The following is a 14425-nucleotide window of genomic DNA, read 5'->3' on the forward strand; positions in this document are numbered from 1 at the left end:
TCTCCTAGCCATCGACTATGTCATGAAAACAAAAAAAAACACGAATCTTGCTGCATCACTTGGCGTGAACCAAAACAACTGACAGACCTTGACTTTACAGACGATATATCACAGTTCTCGGTAATACAATTAAATGTTTACCAGAAGTGGCGTAGTTCCTCGACAGAAACGCTTTCCAAATCGGCCTCGGGATAAAACCTTGATAAAACCCAAGTGAGGAGTGTTGGCTACAGCTCAACAAGTACAACTGTCAACATTGGGCAGACAGCTCTTGAACAGATAGATCAGTTCACCTCTTTAGGCAGTGTTATCACAAGCTGCTTGTAACAACGTCGCTTGTCGCGTAGGGAAATTTCGAATCGCATTCCAGAAACTGTGGCCTATCTGGGCAAACAAACCAATCAGCCTGGTCCACCTCCTTATTACAATCATCTTCTCAACGGCCACCTACGCTTGAGTGACGTGCAAGTCATCCATGATGGTTGAGAATGGTCCGAGCAATAACACCCAATTATGTATTTTGTAAGTGCTAAGAATGTGTTAATTTCCAATTATTTATGTGCCAAGTATTTGATGCGACATTGTTTAATCATGTATGATTGTATGTGATTGATAAGCAAATCCTATTATTTAAGCTTATATGTTTTTAGAATATATCATTTCTCAATCATGTATGCTTAGTTTGTGATTCAATTATGTATGTCCTAAGTATATGCCATTACCCAACCCTGTATCTTCTAAGTATATGCCATTACCCAACCCTGTATCTTCTAAGTATATGTCATTACTCAACCCTGTATCTTCTAAGTATATGCCATTACCCAACCCTGTATCTTCTAAGTATATGCCATTACCCAACCCTGTATCTTCTAAGTATATGTCATTACTCAACCCTGTATCTTCTAAGTATATGCCATTACCCAACCCTGTATTTTCTAAGTATATGTCATTACCCAACCCTGTATCTTCTAAGTATATGCCATTACCCAACCCTGTATCTTCTAAGTATATGCCATTACCCAACCCTGTATCTTCTAAGTATATGTCATTACCCAACCCTGTATCTTCTAAGTATATGCCATTACCCAACCCTGTATCTTCTAAGTATATGCCATTACCCAACCCTGTATCTTCTAAGTATATGTCATTACTCAACCCTGTATCTTCTAAGTATATGTCATTACTCAACCCTGTATCTTCTAAGTATATGCCATTACCCAACCCTGTATCTTCTAATTATATGCCATTACCCAACCCTGTATCTTCTAAGTATATGCCATTACCCAACCCTGTATCTTCTAAGTATATGCCATTACCCAACCCTGTATCTTCTAAGTATATGCCATTACCCAACCCTGTATCTTCTAAGTATATGTCATTACCCAACCCTGTATTTTCTAAGTATATGTCATTACCCAACCCTGTATCTTCTAAGTATATGCCATTACCCAACCCTGTATCTTCTAAGTATATGCCATTACCCAACCCTGTATCTTCTAAGTATATGCCATTACCCAACCCTGTATCTTCTAAGTATATGCCATTACCCAACCCTGTATCTTCTAAGTATATGCCATTACCCAACCCTGTATCTTCTAAGTATATGTCATTACCCAACCCTGTATCTTCTAAGTATATGTCATTACCCAACCCTGTATCTACTAAGTATATGTCATTACCCAACCATGTATCTACTAAGTGAATATCAGAAATGCAAGTTACAGAAAAAGAACAGGGGGTGGGGGAGTGCTATAGTTTGGAAAAAAGTAAAAAATTGGAAGAATCGGAGTGTAGGGAAAAAAGAAAAGGGGGGCGGGGTGAAATATGAGCAAAAAAAAAAAAAAAAAGGCCAGGGGCGGAGTGACATAGTTTGTTGTTAGAACACGAAGTTTGATGTCTGATATTTTCAAGACCAGGGACTCGCTAGGTAAATAAACAAGACCAGGCTAGGGAGTCATTCAAGTCAAAGAAAAACCTCATAATTTACGGCTCGTCTCAGCAGGACCGGTAATGGTCTCAGTGTTTGTGTGTGTGGGGTGCTGGACCGAAAGAAATGATGGTGGTGGTAATACTCCTGCATTTCAAGGTCATTCACTTAGAGATGAGTTTTAACACATGTCTGTCCATTTGTCTCGCATTCACTGTGTTACGTAACCAGAGAGTCAGATAGATTTCGATCAACAGGAACTCCTGGGGCGCCAACATAGTAGGGAGATCAGCGGTGGGACTATGGGGCGCACACTTCGATGCAAGGGCTAAAACATGAGCTAACGTTGATTGCCCTAAAGTAAAAGTTTGTAAAATATAAGACATGAAAGGCCAAGTCAACTGACTTAAGAGCAAGTAACAAGCTAAATAGAAGAAATCATTTTAAAAAATAAAGCTTATCTAAAGGGGAAGAACTTCACCCTCAAAACTATATCAATAATTTATAAGCTATTTCCCTCATTCGATACGAAACAAAATTAATTATCAATAATTAATAAAAAGATTGTTTTTTTTTTATTCATGTTTTGTTAGATACAATAGATAATTGTTTCAAGTATTAAATTGATTGGAGAATTCGTGAGGAAGAAATGGCGCAGTTATTTAAGGGGACTATACCCAACAAATTTAGACATATGTGAATACTGAAGGATTAAACTATAGCCGCTCAACAACTGGTCAACATATCTAAAGTTTCTCTGAATGTCTAAGGATCTACATTGTCATCATTCTTTCAATGAGTTACTATCTATATATTTAATTCTCTTCATGGCTCAAAAGTTTGGACAAGAAGTAAAGGAAAGATCACTCTTTTATTTCTGTAAGTCGGACAGACTAGAGTTACCCCTACAAATAAAAAGAGGGGGGGGATAACAAGTAGTATTCACCCGTCCTTAAATAGCAGGCCTGACTTAACCATTGTGACAAAGAAGTCATGGAAAGATCACTCTTATTTATTTCTACCCCACGTAACTTAAGGGGCGAAAAATAAGAAAGGGGGGGGGGGAGAACAAGTAATCTACTCTGTATTTACACGTCACTAAATAGCAGGGCCGGACTCAACCGTTATGGGGCCATATGCGAAACTGATTTCGCGGGACCAAGTTTGGGAAGGGATATGGATAATAGGTGAAAATTACGAGTTTGTATTAGAAAATAAATTTTAATAATTTCCGGACATTTCCAGGACTTTTTTGTATATTTTGTAACCTCAGGAGATTTCCAGGAGCTCCTGGTAAATAAGGATGCCGCGGAAAAACTGTCATAAGTTATAAAATGGTTTAATTTAATAATTTACACCTAGAATTAGCGCGGGCCCTATAAAAGTGCGGGGACCACTGCGGTCGCATAAGTTGCAGTGCCCTAAGGCAAAGTATGCTACGCCGCCGGTCGACTAGTAGGCCCATATTATAATTATATACTACTAAAAGTTAAGTTCCCCTTTCAAACCTTGCAATCTTTATACAAGATAATTATTAATACATTTTCCTTTAATCCCCCCCCCCACACCTCTAATTTTCATTCTGTCTATATTAATTCAACTCTTTAAAAGCTGAGATAAATTAAAAAAAACGCATTAGGGAGAAAAAAAGGAATTTTTATGTTAATTTTTTTTATCGGCACAAATAATTTATAGAAACAATCAAAGACATAAAAATATTGATTTCTTGTCCGACGTCAAGAGATTTATTATGATACGATTCTTAAAAAAGAATAAATCTTGCACATTGGGCCAACATTTAGACAACTTGGAATTATTGCATGCAAATCTGGCTAAGGGTTTACACAGACGGAACAGGAGATCACTATTTAGAAAAAAAATAATTTTTAAGTCATGTAAAAAAAGAAAAAAAGATTATTAAGAGAGTTTCTTTGGAAAAAAAAAACTCTGAAGTGGCCCCCAAAGTGTTCCAGCCTGGCTGGTAAAAATGCAAGTTTCAATATTTTTAGTTCTAATATCAGAAGCTATGAATTACAAACTATCAACAACCAAAACTCTAACTACGTCATACAATGTATTTTACAGAGCTTAGATTCAGATTCAGTCACTCTGTCTGTCTGTCTGTCTGTCTGTCTGCCTGCCTGAATGGTAAAACGTTTGTACACGTTATTTCTCCGACATCCAATCTCAGATTAAGCTGAAATTTCGCACAATTACTTATTTTACCTGAAAGCACAAGAGTCAATTTTAAACAAAATTAACCAATTAATTAATTAACTTTTGGTAATTAATTATTTTGTTTGGTATCTCGAACAAGAAGCTGTAGGTGACTGAAGTGGTGGTATAAGCTGAATTAGTCCCCTTTACAGGGTGCCGCTTTAACCTATAATTGAAACAAACAATACATAACTATACTATCTTCAATAGTCATAAAAACCTCACTAGCAGAGTGGTTAGTATGTCGGCTTGAGGAGTCTTGAGCCATGAGTCCGAAATCAGGTCGTCCCCCCCCCCCTTTTTTTTTTGTAAATGCTTTAAAAAAACGATCACGGTAAAAGTCACCCAGATCTCCCTTTCTTTCTTCCCCCCCCCCCCGCCCCCAATAGTCCCAACTGGTCCAGACAAGTGATCATAGCGTATTCAGAAAGCTAAAAGTATGAGTGCTAAAAAAAATACAATGAGTAAAAAATATTTCTTTTCAATTACATGACTAATCCAAACTAATTGATACAGCTTTGTTGTTGATGTTGTTAAACGATCATCTAAAAAAAAAAGTAATTAACAAACAAGCAAAATAGAAAAAAAAATACTTTTTAAAATACAAAGCTTATATAAAGAAAGAACTGCACATTTACAAAAAAATATATTTAAATACTGTAAAATTTATTTCCTTTTTTAAAATATGAAAACCAAATTAATTTATTACCACTAATTATTTTTTAATTGGTTAATTTGTTCATTGATTCATGTTTTGGTTAGGACCAATAATTAATTGTACGGAGGTTCAAACTTAATCCGAGAATGAGGAGTGTGAGAAATAACGTGTACAAAATTTGTACCAGACAGACAAACATTCGGAGTGGGTTGATATTAGCTTTGTAAAAAAATGTATATCTTTATATGCAAATGAGTGCGTTATATTCTTGTTGTTTCTAAAACAGGTTTTCTACGGCGATAGAACCTCACGATGGCCTTCTGACCACCATCAAAAGTGCAAACTAAAACTCTATGGCCATCTCACAAGGTCCTCGGGGCTCGCAAAGATCTTCCTTCAGGGAACAGTACTATGAAAAAAAGAAGAAAAGGCCGACAGCCAAAGCGATGGGAAGACACTATTAAAGATTGGACTTGCCTGTCATTGAAAGAGATTCTGTTCGAGGCGACAGACGGGAATGGAGAAAGGCGCCAACAGATCTTAGAACAAACGAAACAGACATCTGTAGACAAACTTCTAGAAAACTTGTACCTGTCAAGACACTCAGGGGAGGTCGAGTTGCTAAAGTTCCTAGTAGATATCAATATTATGAACTTTAAAAGGAAGGGTGAGCTAATAAGTTTATATTACGTCATTGTTTGTTGTGAGTGTTTTTGTGAGAAAGTACTTAAACGGAGGTGACGTAATAAAAATGATAGTCTTCAATGTCTATTTGTATCAACAAGAAGTCTCTGTTCATTAAATGTTATGATTAATTGTCTACAGTGATTAATTTATTCTCCGTAAAAACAGAACAGCCCCCAACAGTTCAACAGACTAATAAGTGAATATAAAGGTGGCTTTGATGTATTTCAAAATAAAGTGATGTATATCTATTATCAAGAGTGTGAACTAAACCTAACGCCTGCACTGGTCATGCCAGCTACGGGGGACGGACGTATTACTAAAGCCATCCTTCACGGACAACTCGCGACGTGGGTCAAAGAAAAACTGGTCGTCCCCAATTCTGATATGAGGATGTAATCAAACGGGTCCTCAAAGCAGTGGACATTGCCGTTGCCTACTGGGAAGACATAGCCCCAAACCGTACTATGTGGAGAGAGATGATGGTCAAGAAAGTTATGGACAGCGAAAAGGCATTGACCCAAGCTCCGGAAGAAAAGCGAGCCAAACAAAAAGTTCTCCCACCAAATCGAAAGCCACCTTATTCTGAGTTCTGTGTGGACGAGAGTGTGTCTCCAGACTAGAGCTAGAAAACAAAAAGTGCCCTACGAGTTGAACCTTAGCCGTTCTACGACTGAAGGTGGCCAACAATCTCGCTTATTACAAAATTCATCCATTCAACTATTCTCTTCCCCTCCACCCCCTCTCAGTTTGATGCTTCGACCAATAACTGACCACCATGGTCAGTGATTTTATCCACTCAACCGGAAACTGTTAGTGCCATGTACCCATCGCACCATAATGTCGTGGCAGGCAATGTGAAAGGGAGACAACTGAACCGTAATGCCCCCCTCCCCCACTCGTCTTGTCCTGGTAGACGTCATTCCTATTTTTAGATTCTGCAACAGTGGAGTATGTTTAGTTTGAGTGTCAATGTGAACTTGTTTATGTCACTTATTAAATGTAGTTAGGCATACTGGTCAACCGATTGAGCGACCCCGACACTGCTTCATTTTGTTTTAACTTAATGTAACACGCTGGTTTAACCATTCATCACACCTGTACAGTGGTGTAGCTAGGAATTCGCCATCATTTGGGGTTCGGGGGACTTGACCTCTTTGGGGCCCCTGCATTTTGCGTAATATTTAATATTTAATGTAAAAAAATTAAAACATTTATTTGGGGTCCCCCCATCTCAAGTGACTTTCAAATTCTCCCCCCCCCCCCACCTTAGCTACGCCACTGCATATGTACTAGTTTTTCCACTATCAGAGTGTCCTAAGTTTCTCAAATTTCAATCTGTTTAATATTGGGTATTTTCACCATAAATGTTCCATTCCAAATAATGTCTAGGACGCTATATTAAAAGATCACTTCTGCATTACTATATAATAAACATTAGTAGCGAAAGTACTTGGACAGTCGACTCTAAAAAGTGCACAAAAAGTATCGAATCTCTTCTACTTCCTATTTATGTACACCGGATACACCAATTAGCTAGCCATTTAGAGTTTTATGCCATAGATGAAAATGTCCGATTGTCATAAAATTGTCTGCTTTTCCCAACTGCGCATCCACATTTGTAGTAATTTTGTTTTGTTTTGGTGTATGCACTATGAAGATCAACTCAAACGCCATTTTTCCTTTCACTTAGAATAGAGGAAAGTTGCTGGCAGCAGACGGCCTCTGAAAGAGACAGTTGGAGAGCTCTCACAAAGGCCGCGGGACACACATTTGAGACCGAAAGAAAAGCCCCTGTTGACTATAGGCGCAGAAGACTAACAGAAAACTTGTCTGCATCAGAAGTGGAAAGATAGGCCAGTCGCAACTGGGTTTACGTAGTCATGTGAAACACTTCACTTATCTAAAGGCATTGCCTTTTATGCAACTTTCGAACAGCTGTTCCAAATTTAGTTTAAAGTTTCATAGAATATCCTAAGCAACAGCAGCTACAATCTATGACAAGATAAAAGTACCTGCTAACTGGATTAATCAAGAAGTGATAGGAAGAATTATTCCCATGCACACATTAAGTAAAACATACTCTACACAGCAGTGCGTTTTTTAATTGGTCCAGACAATCGATACGCTAATTGGGGCTTCATTGTTGCCAACTAAATAGAAGAAATTAGTTTCAAAATGGAAGACCTTAGACAATTTGATTCTTCTATGCTTCACATTCATCTATCCCGTAGTCTGCTGAACTTTTCGGGCACCACACAAGGTCTGTTGACGCCTTTCTCCATTCCTGTCTTTTGCCTTGGATAGAATTTCTTTCAATCACCGGCCTGTCAAGTCTTTTATGTTGTCTTCCCATCGCTTTCTCTGTCTGCCTCCTTTTCTTTTTCCTGACACTGTTCCCCTTAGGAAGGTCTTTGCGAGCTCCGAGAACCCTTTGATACGGCCATAAAGTTTGCAGTTCTAAAAAGTGCAAATTAAAAATTAACGTTTAAAAACAACAACAACTGCTAATCAACACTTGACTTTTAGCACAGTTTTATTAGTTTTCAAATACAAATGTTGACAGTGTAAAATGTTGTTTTTTTTAATGTATTAGTTCAAACAGTTGGCTGGGAAAGGGCTGACTACGTTTTTTCTTCTTGTTCTAGTCTATGGCTCCCCTGTGGATTATTTTTTTTTCTTACCAAAACACAATAAAATAGCGAAGACCGCTGATCGGTTCACACACATCCACACACTTCCACACACATGAACACTCATCCACATTCATTCACATACTTCAATACTCTTATACTTATTCACAGTATCCACAAACATCTACACACATCCATACACACCCTTACTCACCAACACACATCCATACTCACAAACACACATCCATACACACCCTTACTCACCAACACACATCCACACACACCCACACTCATCTAAACTCATTCACACACATCCATACAGACTAAATTTGTTAAGGAATGACAGGAACAGTTTTTCACTAGAGTTCTACACCAGCAATTATAATAAATGAACCAGAAAAAGGGGGGGGACGTTGTTTGTTTGTTTTTATTCTTTAATCGAAGTCCTCATAGCTTCCTAATCACGTGATAAAAATGACGAACAGATTGGCGCCCGGATGGCATTCCAATCGTCTGCATCAGCCAGCTCCCACAACTGACAGTGATCTGATTTTTTTTTTCTTTACAATCATAATGAATACAACTTGCCGATTCAAAGGAAATAAAATTTTATTCCCGTGATTTTAGAGATACCGTAAACAGCCCAGGTCATAGGTCACACCCTTACCCTACCCACCTCCTTTTTTTCCAGCATCTTTTTCCCTACTAGATGTTTTATGAGTGCACTATGTCCACGTCGGGACGTTGTTTTTTTTTTGCCATAAATGAATTTGTTGGGATGTTATGGAGCATAAAGTTTGCTCCAACCAGCTGAAACGCCCCACATGCGGCCCATATGTCGGCGCCCAATGATAGGATGAGTTTAATGAAAGCTTTGCGAGAGGGGTAGGGGTGGCAAATGTCATTAAAACTGTCTAGGAGCATTTAGTGACGATGTGTTGATGGAGTTAGATGCCCCTGCTAAATGTCACTAGAGTTTGTGTATGTGGTATGACGGGGTAACATTTTGTAATAGTCCAGTTTTTTTTACAAAGCTTATATCAACTCTGTCTGGTAAAAAGGTTTGTACACGTTATTTCTCCCAAACCAAATCTCAAGCTGAAATTTTGCGCAATTATTTCTTTTAGATGACAACACAAGAATCAATAAAAAAAAAAAAATTAACCAAAAACTAATGGTAATAAATGATTTTCTTCGGTATGTCGAACAAGGGAAAGAAATTTTATTTGACTGAGGTGGTGGTATAAGCTGAATTGGTTACCTAGGTCGTCGTCTGAGTCTTAGCGAACACAAACCTGAACAATAGGATGAGAGTATAGAAAAAAATAGAAACCTATACAATAAAGAAACAATAGATAGGCCTAATTATGTTTGTTTGTTTGTAAAATGTTTTACATGTTTCGGATGTTCCTTCAGAGTTGAAGATAGTTTACTTCCTAGTCCAAACCGCCCGCAGGACGACGGGGGATGGGAGCGGGCAGGATTTGAACCCTCGACCATCGATAAATCCGAACGACAGTCCAGCGCGCAAACCTCACGACCAGGCAGCCATCCAATTATACGATCATCCACTAGCAGAGTGGTTACCGTGTTGGCTTGAGAAGCCTGAGAGTACCATGTGTTCGAATTCAGGTCGTCTACCTTTTAAAATTTTTAAAAAATAAATATTGTTGGTATTACGTTTGTTGTTGTTTGTATTAGATCTGGTGTTGTTGCTTTTATTCTTGTTAATATCCTTCTTGTTGTTACTATTCTCCTTGTTTGAAAAAATTAGGAATTGTGTGTGTTATAAATGTGAGAGACTTCCTATTAAATCCAGCACTAAAGCCAGCAGCATCTCCGTTTGGGAGGGGAGGGGGAAAGAGAAAATGTGAGGATCATTGTTCTAGCGTCACAACATCATTTCTAAGATGAACTCTTCTTGGCCATGCTGTTGAAGGACCAGAAAAGAAAGTTGAATACAATTGGATATTTAGATTGCACTATCAACAAAACAAAACATAGTGTTATAAACCTGGTGGTGGCACAGATGGGGGGTAGTGGTGTGAGTGTAGTCAGCCGACGCAAATCGCCCCAGGCTAGCACTAGACGAGCGGTCAACCGTGACGAGTTACGACGGTCAGCCGAGACGAGTGTCAACAAGAGGGTTCGGGAAGAATCGCCGTCGTGAACAGAGCTCAGTAGCGTCACGAGAGTTGTAGTCATCTGACCACCTAGAAACGTGGAGCGGCGTTCTGTCCGGTTCTAGAAGGTCAGTAGGGACCCAATATAAAGAGCGGAGGTGTCGCAGTCAAGACGGTTCAGAAAGCGGGTTCACGACAGGAGTTCAGAACACGGTCGACTACAGCACAGTTCAACGGTGTGGTTCTGTACGGAGCATTACGACGGTTCAGTGCGGAGTACTGTCAAGTACAGTTGAGACGAACGGCGTCTTGATCTTGGTCTGTGATCGAGTCCGACACAACGAGCCCAAGTGTGTGAAGTCAGTCCCGAACTGTTGAACCCAGTGCAAGCCCGGAACGAGACGGAGAGGCCAGTGCAAGACTTGATACGGCGGAACGGTGTTATCGGAGAGATATTTGTTATCGCAGAGCTATTTGTACTGTTCTACGTGTTGCCAATTGTACAGTATTGGCTGTTATTTATTCAACTATTAAAGTGTTACGTTACTTTGGAGCCCTGAGTTGTCAAGTTCTTTAAGTTAGTGGTGTATTGTGCAGTTTGCAGAGAGCCTGGATAGAGAGATTCGTAACAATATATGGACGGGGCGGGACAATGAAATCACGTGACCAAAACAAGTCATACTTTGTGTATGCGGACCAGGTTGAGGTTATTGCTCTCAGTGAGTACCTGGAGGGCGTCAGGGGCGCCACGGTAGAAGGTGTATGGTTTCGAAAGTGAATTAAACCCACTAAAGGTGAAAGGTCAACCCCCACGACGAAAACGGAAGTTATTCTTCCTGAGTCCCCTACATCCATTCCGCCTCTGTACCTCACATCCATTCCGCCTCTGTACCCTACATCCATTCCTCTACTATCATCGTACCCCAACCTCCCTTCCACTCTGTGCACGCCCCCCCTCCTTACATTCGTCCGAAAATACACCTGGAGTAAAGAAAAGGTGAAAGTTGACTTCAGATGACAGCCTCGATATGATGTAAGATTTGTAACGTTGGACAGTTATTGTTTGACCTGAAAGTCAACGGGTGCAAGTCGAGTGCAAGTTCAACGCTGAGGGCTTACACTACACAAGAAACAAAAGTGAGCATACTTAATTAGCCAGCCCATAATCACGTGATTGGAGAAAGTAGACACACTTCTCGTTGCACAGTGAAAGCCAAAGACATGAACACAAAGAAACCAATCGTTTAGTGCAATGAAGGACTTCACTTACATTGAGATGGAAGCCGCTCGAATTTTAAAACTTTTTTAGACGCTGTCGTTGTTTTTTGTTGTTGTTGTTGTTGTTGTTTGTTGTTGTTGTTGTTGTTGTTGTTATTCTTAACTTAGAACTTGATTTTGTTATAGTTGAATTAGTTTTTACTGAAGCTTTCTTAATGTCTTTCGTTGTTGTTACTGAAATTGTTGATGTTTTTCGTTGTTGTTACTGAAATTGTTGATGTTTTTCGTTGTTGTTACTGAAATTGTTGATTTGTTTTTTGTTGTTTTCTTTGGGGCGTACTAAAGTCCCTATCTATATATGAGGCCCGTTCAAGTCAAGCTCATCATTGGCTAGAACTAAATGCAGTATGGTATGCTATGGCCAGCACCAACAACAGCAAGTTTTATATATATTTGTTCAACGATATCCTTAATTGTATTAGATCTGTTCCACTACTTTTGATTGACTTGGGCTCTTCACATCTGGACAGACTCTGGAGGTTTTTGAATAAGAAGCAAAGCACCTGCCAGGATTTCAGCCGGATTAATTTGGTTCATTAAGTGACACTTTACTATTTGACCATGTGCAGACAGTGACTATTTAGAATTGTATATTATTGCTACAACGTGCAACAGTCATAGATTTCTTCTTTTTTAGTAAATGTTGTGGCATGAGCAGTTTAGGAATTATTGAATAATGTTTGACTCTATTAAAATGTACTCAGAACAGATTTGTACTTATTACTTATCGTGTACAGTTTATCTATTCGTATTGTTCGCAGTGGCGTATCCCTTGTTTCTGAGTAAGGAGGGACGCAGCTCTGTAGTTCTCTACTTTCCCCTGACGATGAATGGAATACTTCTGACCTTTGTTTCAAAGTTGTGGAAAAAAAACCAACACGTTGTTACACTAAGATGTTGTCTCCCTTATTAATACTTATTCCTAGGTTCAAACTTAGTTCACAAACCTCATACTGTGTTACTGTAAGGTGCTATTACATGTATCGCAAAGCTTCACTGAAAGTTCCTTTATGACTCAACATTATTTACCTGAAAATTTTCAGCGGTTATTAGAAAAACGGATTTTCGAGTTCAGTGATAATAGCCTTTGTCAATAAAGTATATTTTTTTTTAATTCATAATGGAAGCTGAATTTATTTGATCATCATTTGAGATGTGATGATGTTTTGACTTTGAGCCAAGCCAAAGTTCTTCCTCACTCATAGACAAAGACATACATAATAATCATCGGAACAAAAGCAGTTTAGTCCATCGCCTTGTCCAGCCAGCTTCTCCTGGCACCTCTTTTCTCCTTGATACCTGTGGAGTACCTTGACAGAAAAAAAACAACTAATTTCTCTAAGTTTCCAAATCATAAGGAATCGCCTCTGTTCGCCTGCCCACTAGTAAACTGGAAGTCGCGTGCGTTTCAAAATGTCCAGCAAATATTTACTGAAGAGATCTGAACTAAATCTTTCGTGTCGTCTTCCTTGTCTCTTTTAAGAGCATTATCCAAAGTCTTTCTGTGATTTAATATTTCAAGAAGATGTCTCCTGGAGAAGTTTTACTGCTGAGATTATGTAGCATTATCCAAAGTCTTTCTGTGATTTAATATCTCAAGAAGATGTCTCCTGGAGAAGTCTTACTGCTGAGATTATGTAGCATTATTCAAAGTCTTTCTGTCATTTAATATCTCAAGAAGATATCTCCTGGAGAAGTCTTACTGCTGAGATTATGTAGCATTATTCAAAGTCTTTCTGTCATTTAATATTTCAAGAAGATATCTTCTGGAGAAGTCTTACTGCTGAGATTATGTAGCATTATCCAAAGTCTTTCTGTCATTTAATATCTCAAGAAGATATCTTCTGGAGAAGTCTTACTGCTGAGATTATGTAGCATTATCCAAAGTCTTTCTGTGATTTAATATTTCAAGAAGATATCTTCTGGAGAAGTCTTACCGCTGAGATTATGTAGCATTATCCAAAGTCTTTCTGTCATTTAATATTTCAAGAAGATATCTCCTGGAGAAGTCTTACCGCTGAGATTATGTAGCATTATCCAAAGTCTTTCTGTGATTTAATATTTCAAGAAGATATCTTCTGGAGAAGTCTTACCGCTGAGATTATGTAGCATTATCCAAAGTCTTTCTGTGATTTAATATTTCAAGAAGATATCTTCTGGAGAAGTCTTACTGCTGAGATTATGTAGCATTATCCAAAGTCTTTCTGTGATTTAATATTTCAAGAAGATATCTCCTGGAGAAGTTTTACCGCTGAGATTATGTAGCATTATTCAAAGTCTTTCTGTCATTTAATATCTCAAGAAGATGTCTCCTGGAGAAGTTTTACCGCTGAGATTATGTAGCATTATTCAAAGTCTTTCTGTCATTTAATATCTCAAGAAGATATCTTCTGGAGAAGTCTTACCGCTGAGATTATGTAGCATTATCCAAAGTCTTTCTGTGATTTAATATTTCAAGAAGATGTCTCCTGGAGAAGTTTTACCGCTGAGATTATGTAGCATTATTCAAAGTCTTTCTGTCATTTAATATCTCAAGAAGATGTCTCCTGGAGAAGTTTTACCGCTGAGATTATGTAGCATTATTCAAAGTCTTTCTGTCATTTAATATCTCAAGAAGATATCTTCTGGAGAAGTCTTACCGCTGAGATTATGTAGCATTATCCAAAGTCTTTCTGTCATTTAATATCTCAAGAAGATGTCTCCTGGAGAAGTTTTACCGCTGAGATTATGTAGCATTATCCAAAGTCTTTCTGTCATTTAATATCTCAAGAGGATATCTTCTGGAGAAGTCTTACCGCTGAGATTATGTAGCATTATCCAAAGTCTTTCTGTCATTTAATATCTCAAGAGGATATCTTCTGGAGAAGTCTTACTGCTGAGATTATGTAGCATTATCCAAGGTCTT

At 38.5% G+C, this 14425-nt stretch overlaps 1 protein-coding gene across 1 annotated transcript; it reads left to right on the top strand.

Moving 5' to 3' along the window:
- Window positions 1–712: 712 nt before the first annotated feature.
- On the top strand, window positions 713–1702 carry LOC129925055 (uncharacterized). The gene has a single exon (XM_056023387.1). The coding sequence runs from the start codon at window positions 713–715 to the stop codon at window positions 1700–1702; it is 990 nt and encodes a 329-aa protein (XP_055879362.1).
- Window positions 1703–14425: the final 12723 nt, after the last annotated feature.

This window comes from Biomphalaria glabrata, chromosome 3, assembly GCF_947242115.1.
Source record: "Biomphalaria glabrata chromosome 3, xgBioGlab47.1, whole genome shotgun sequence".
Taxonomy (NCBI): domain Eukaryota; kingdom Metazoa; phylum Mollusca; class Gastropoda; family Planorbidae; genus Biomphalaria; species Biomphalaria glabrata.

Coding starts and splice junctions, on each gene's coding strand:
- LOC129925055 (XM_056023387.1), top strand. CDS start 713: ATGCCATTACCCAACCCTGTATCTTCTAAGTATATGCCATTACCCAAC.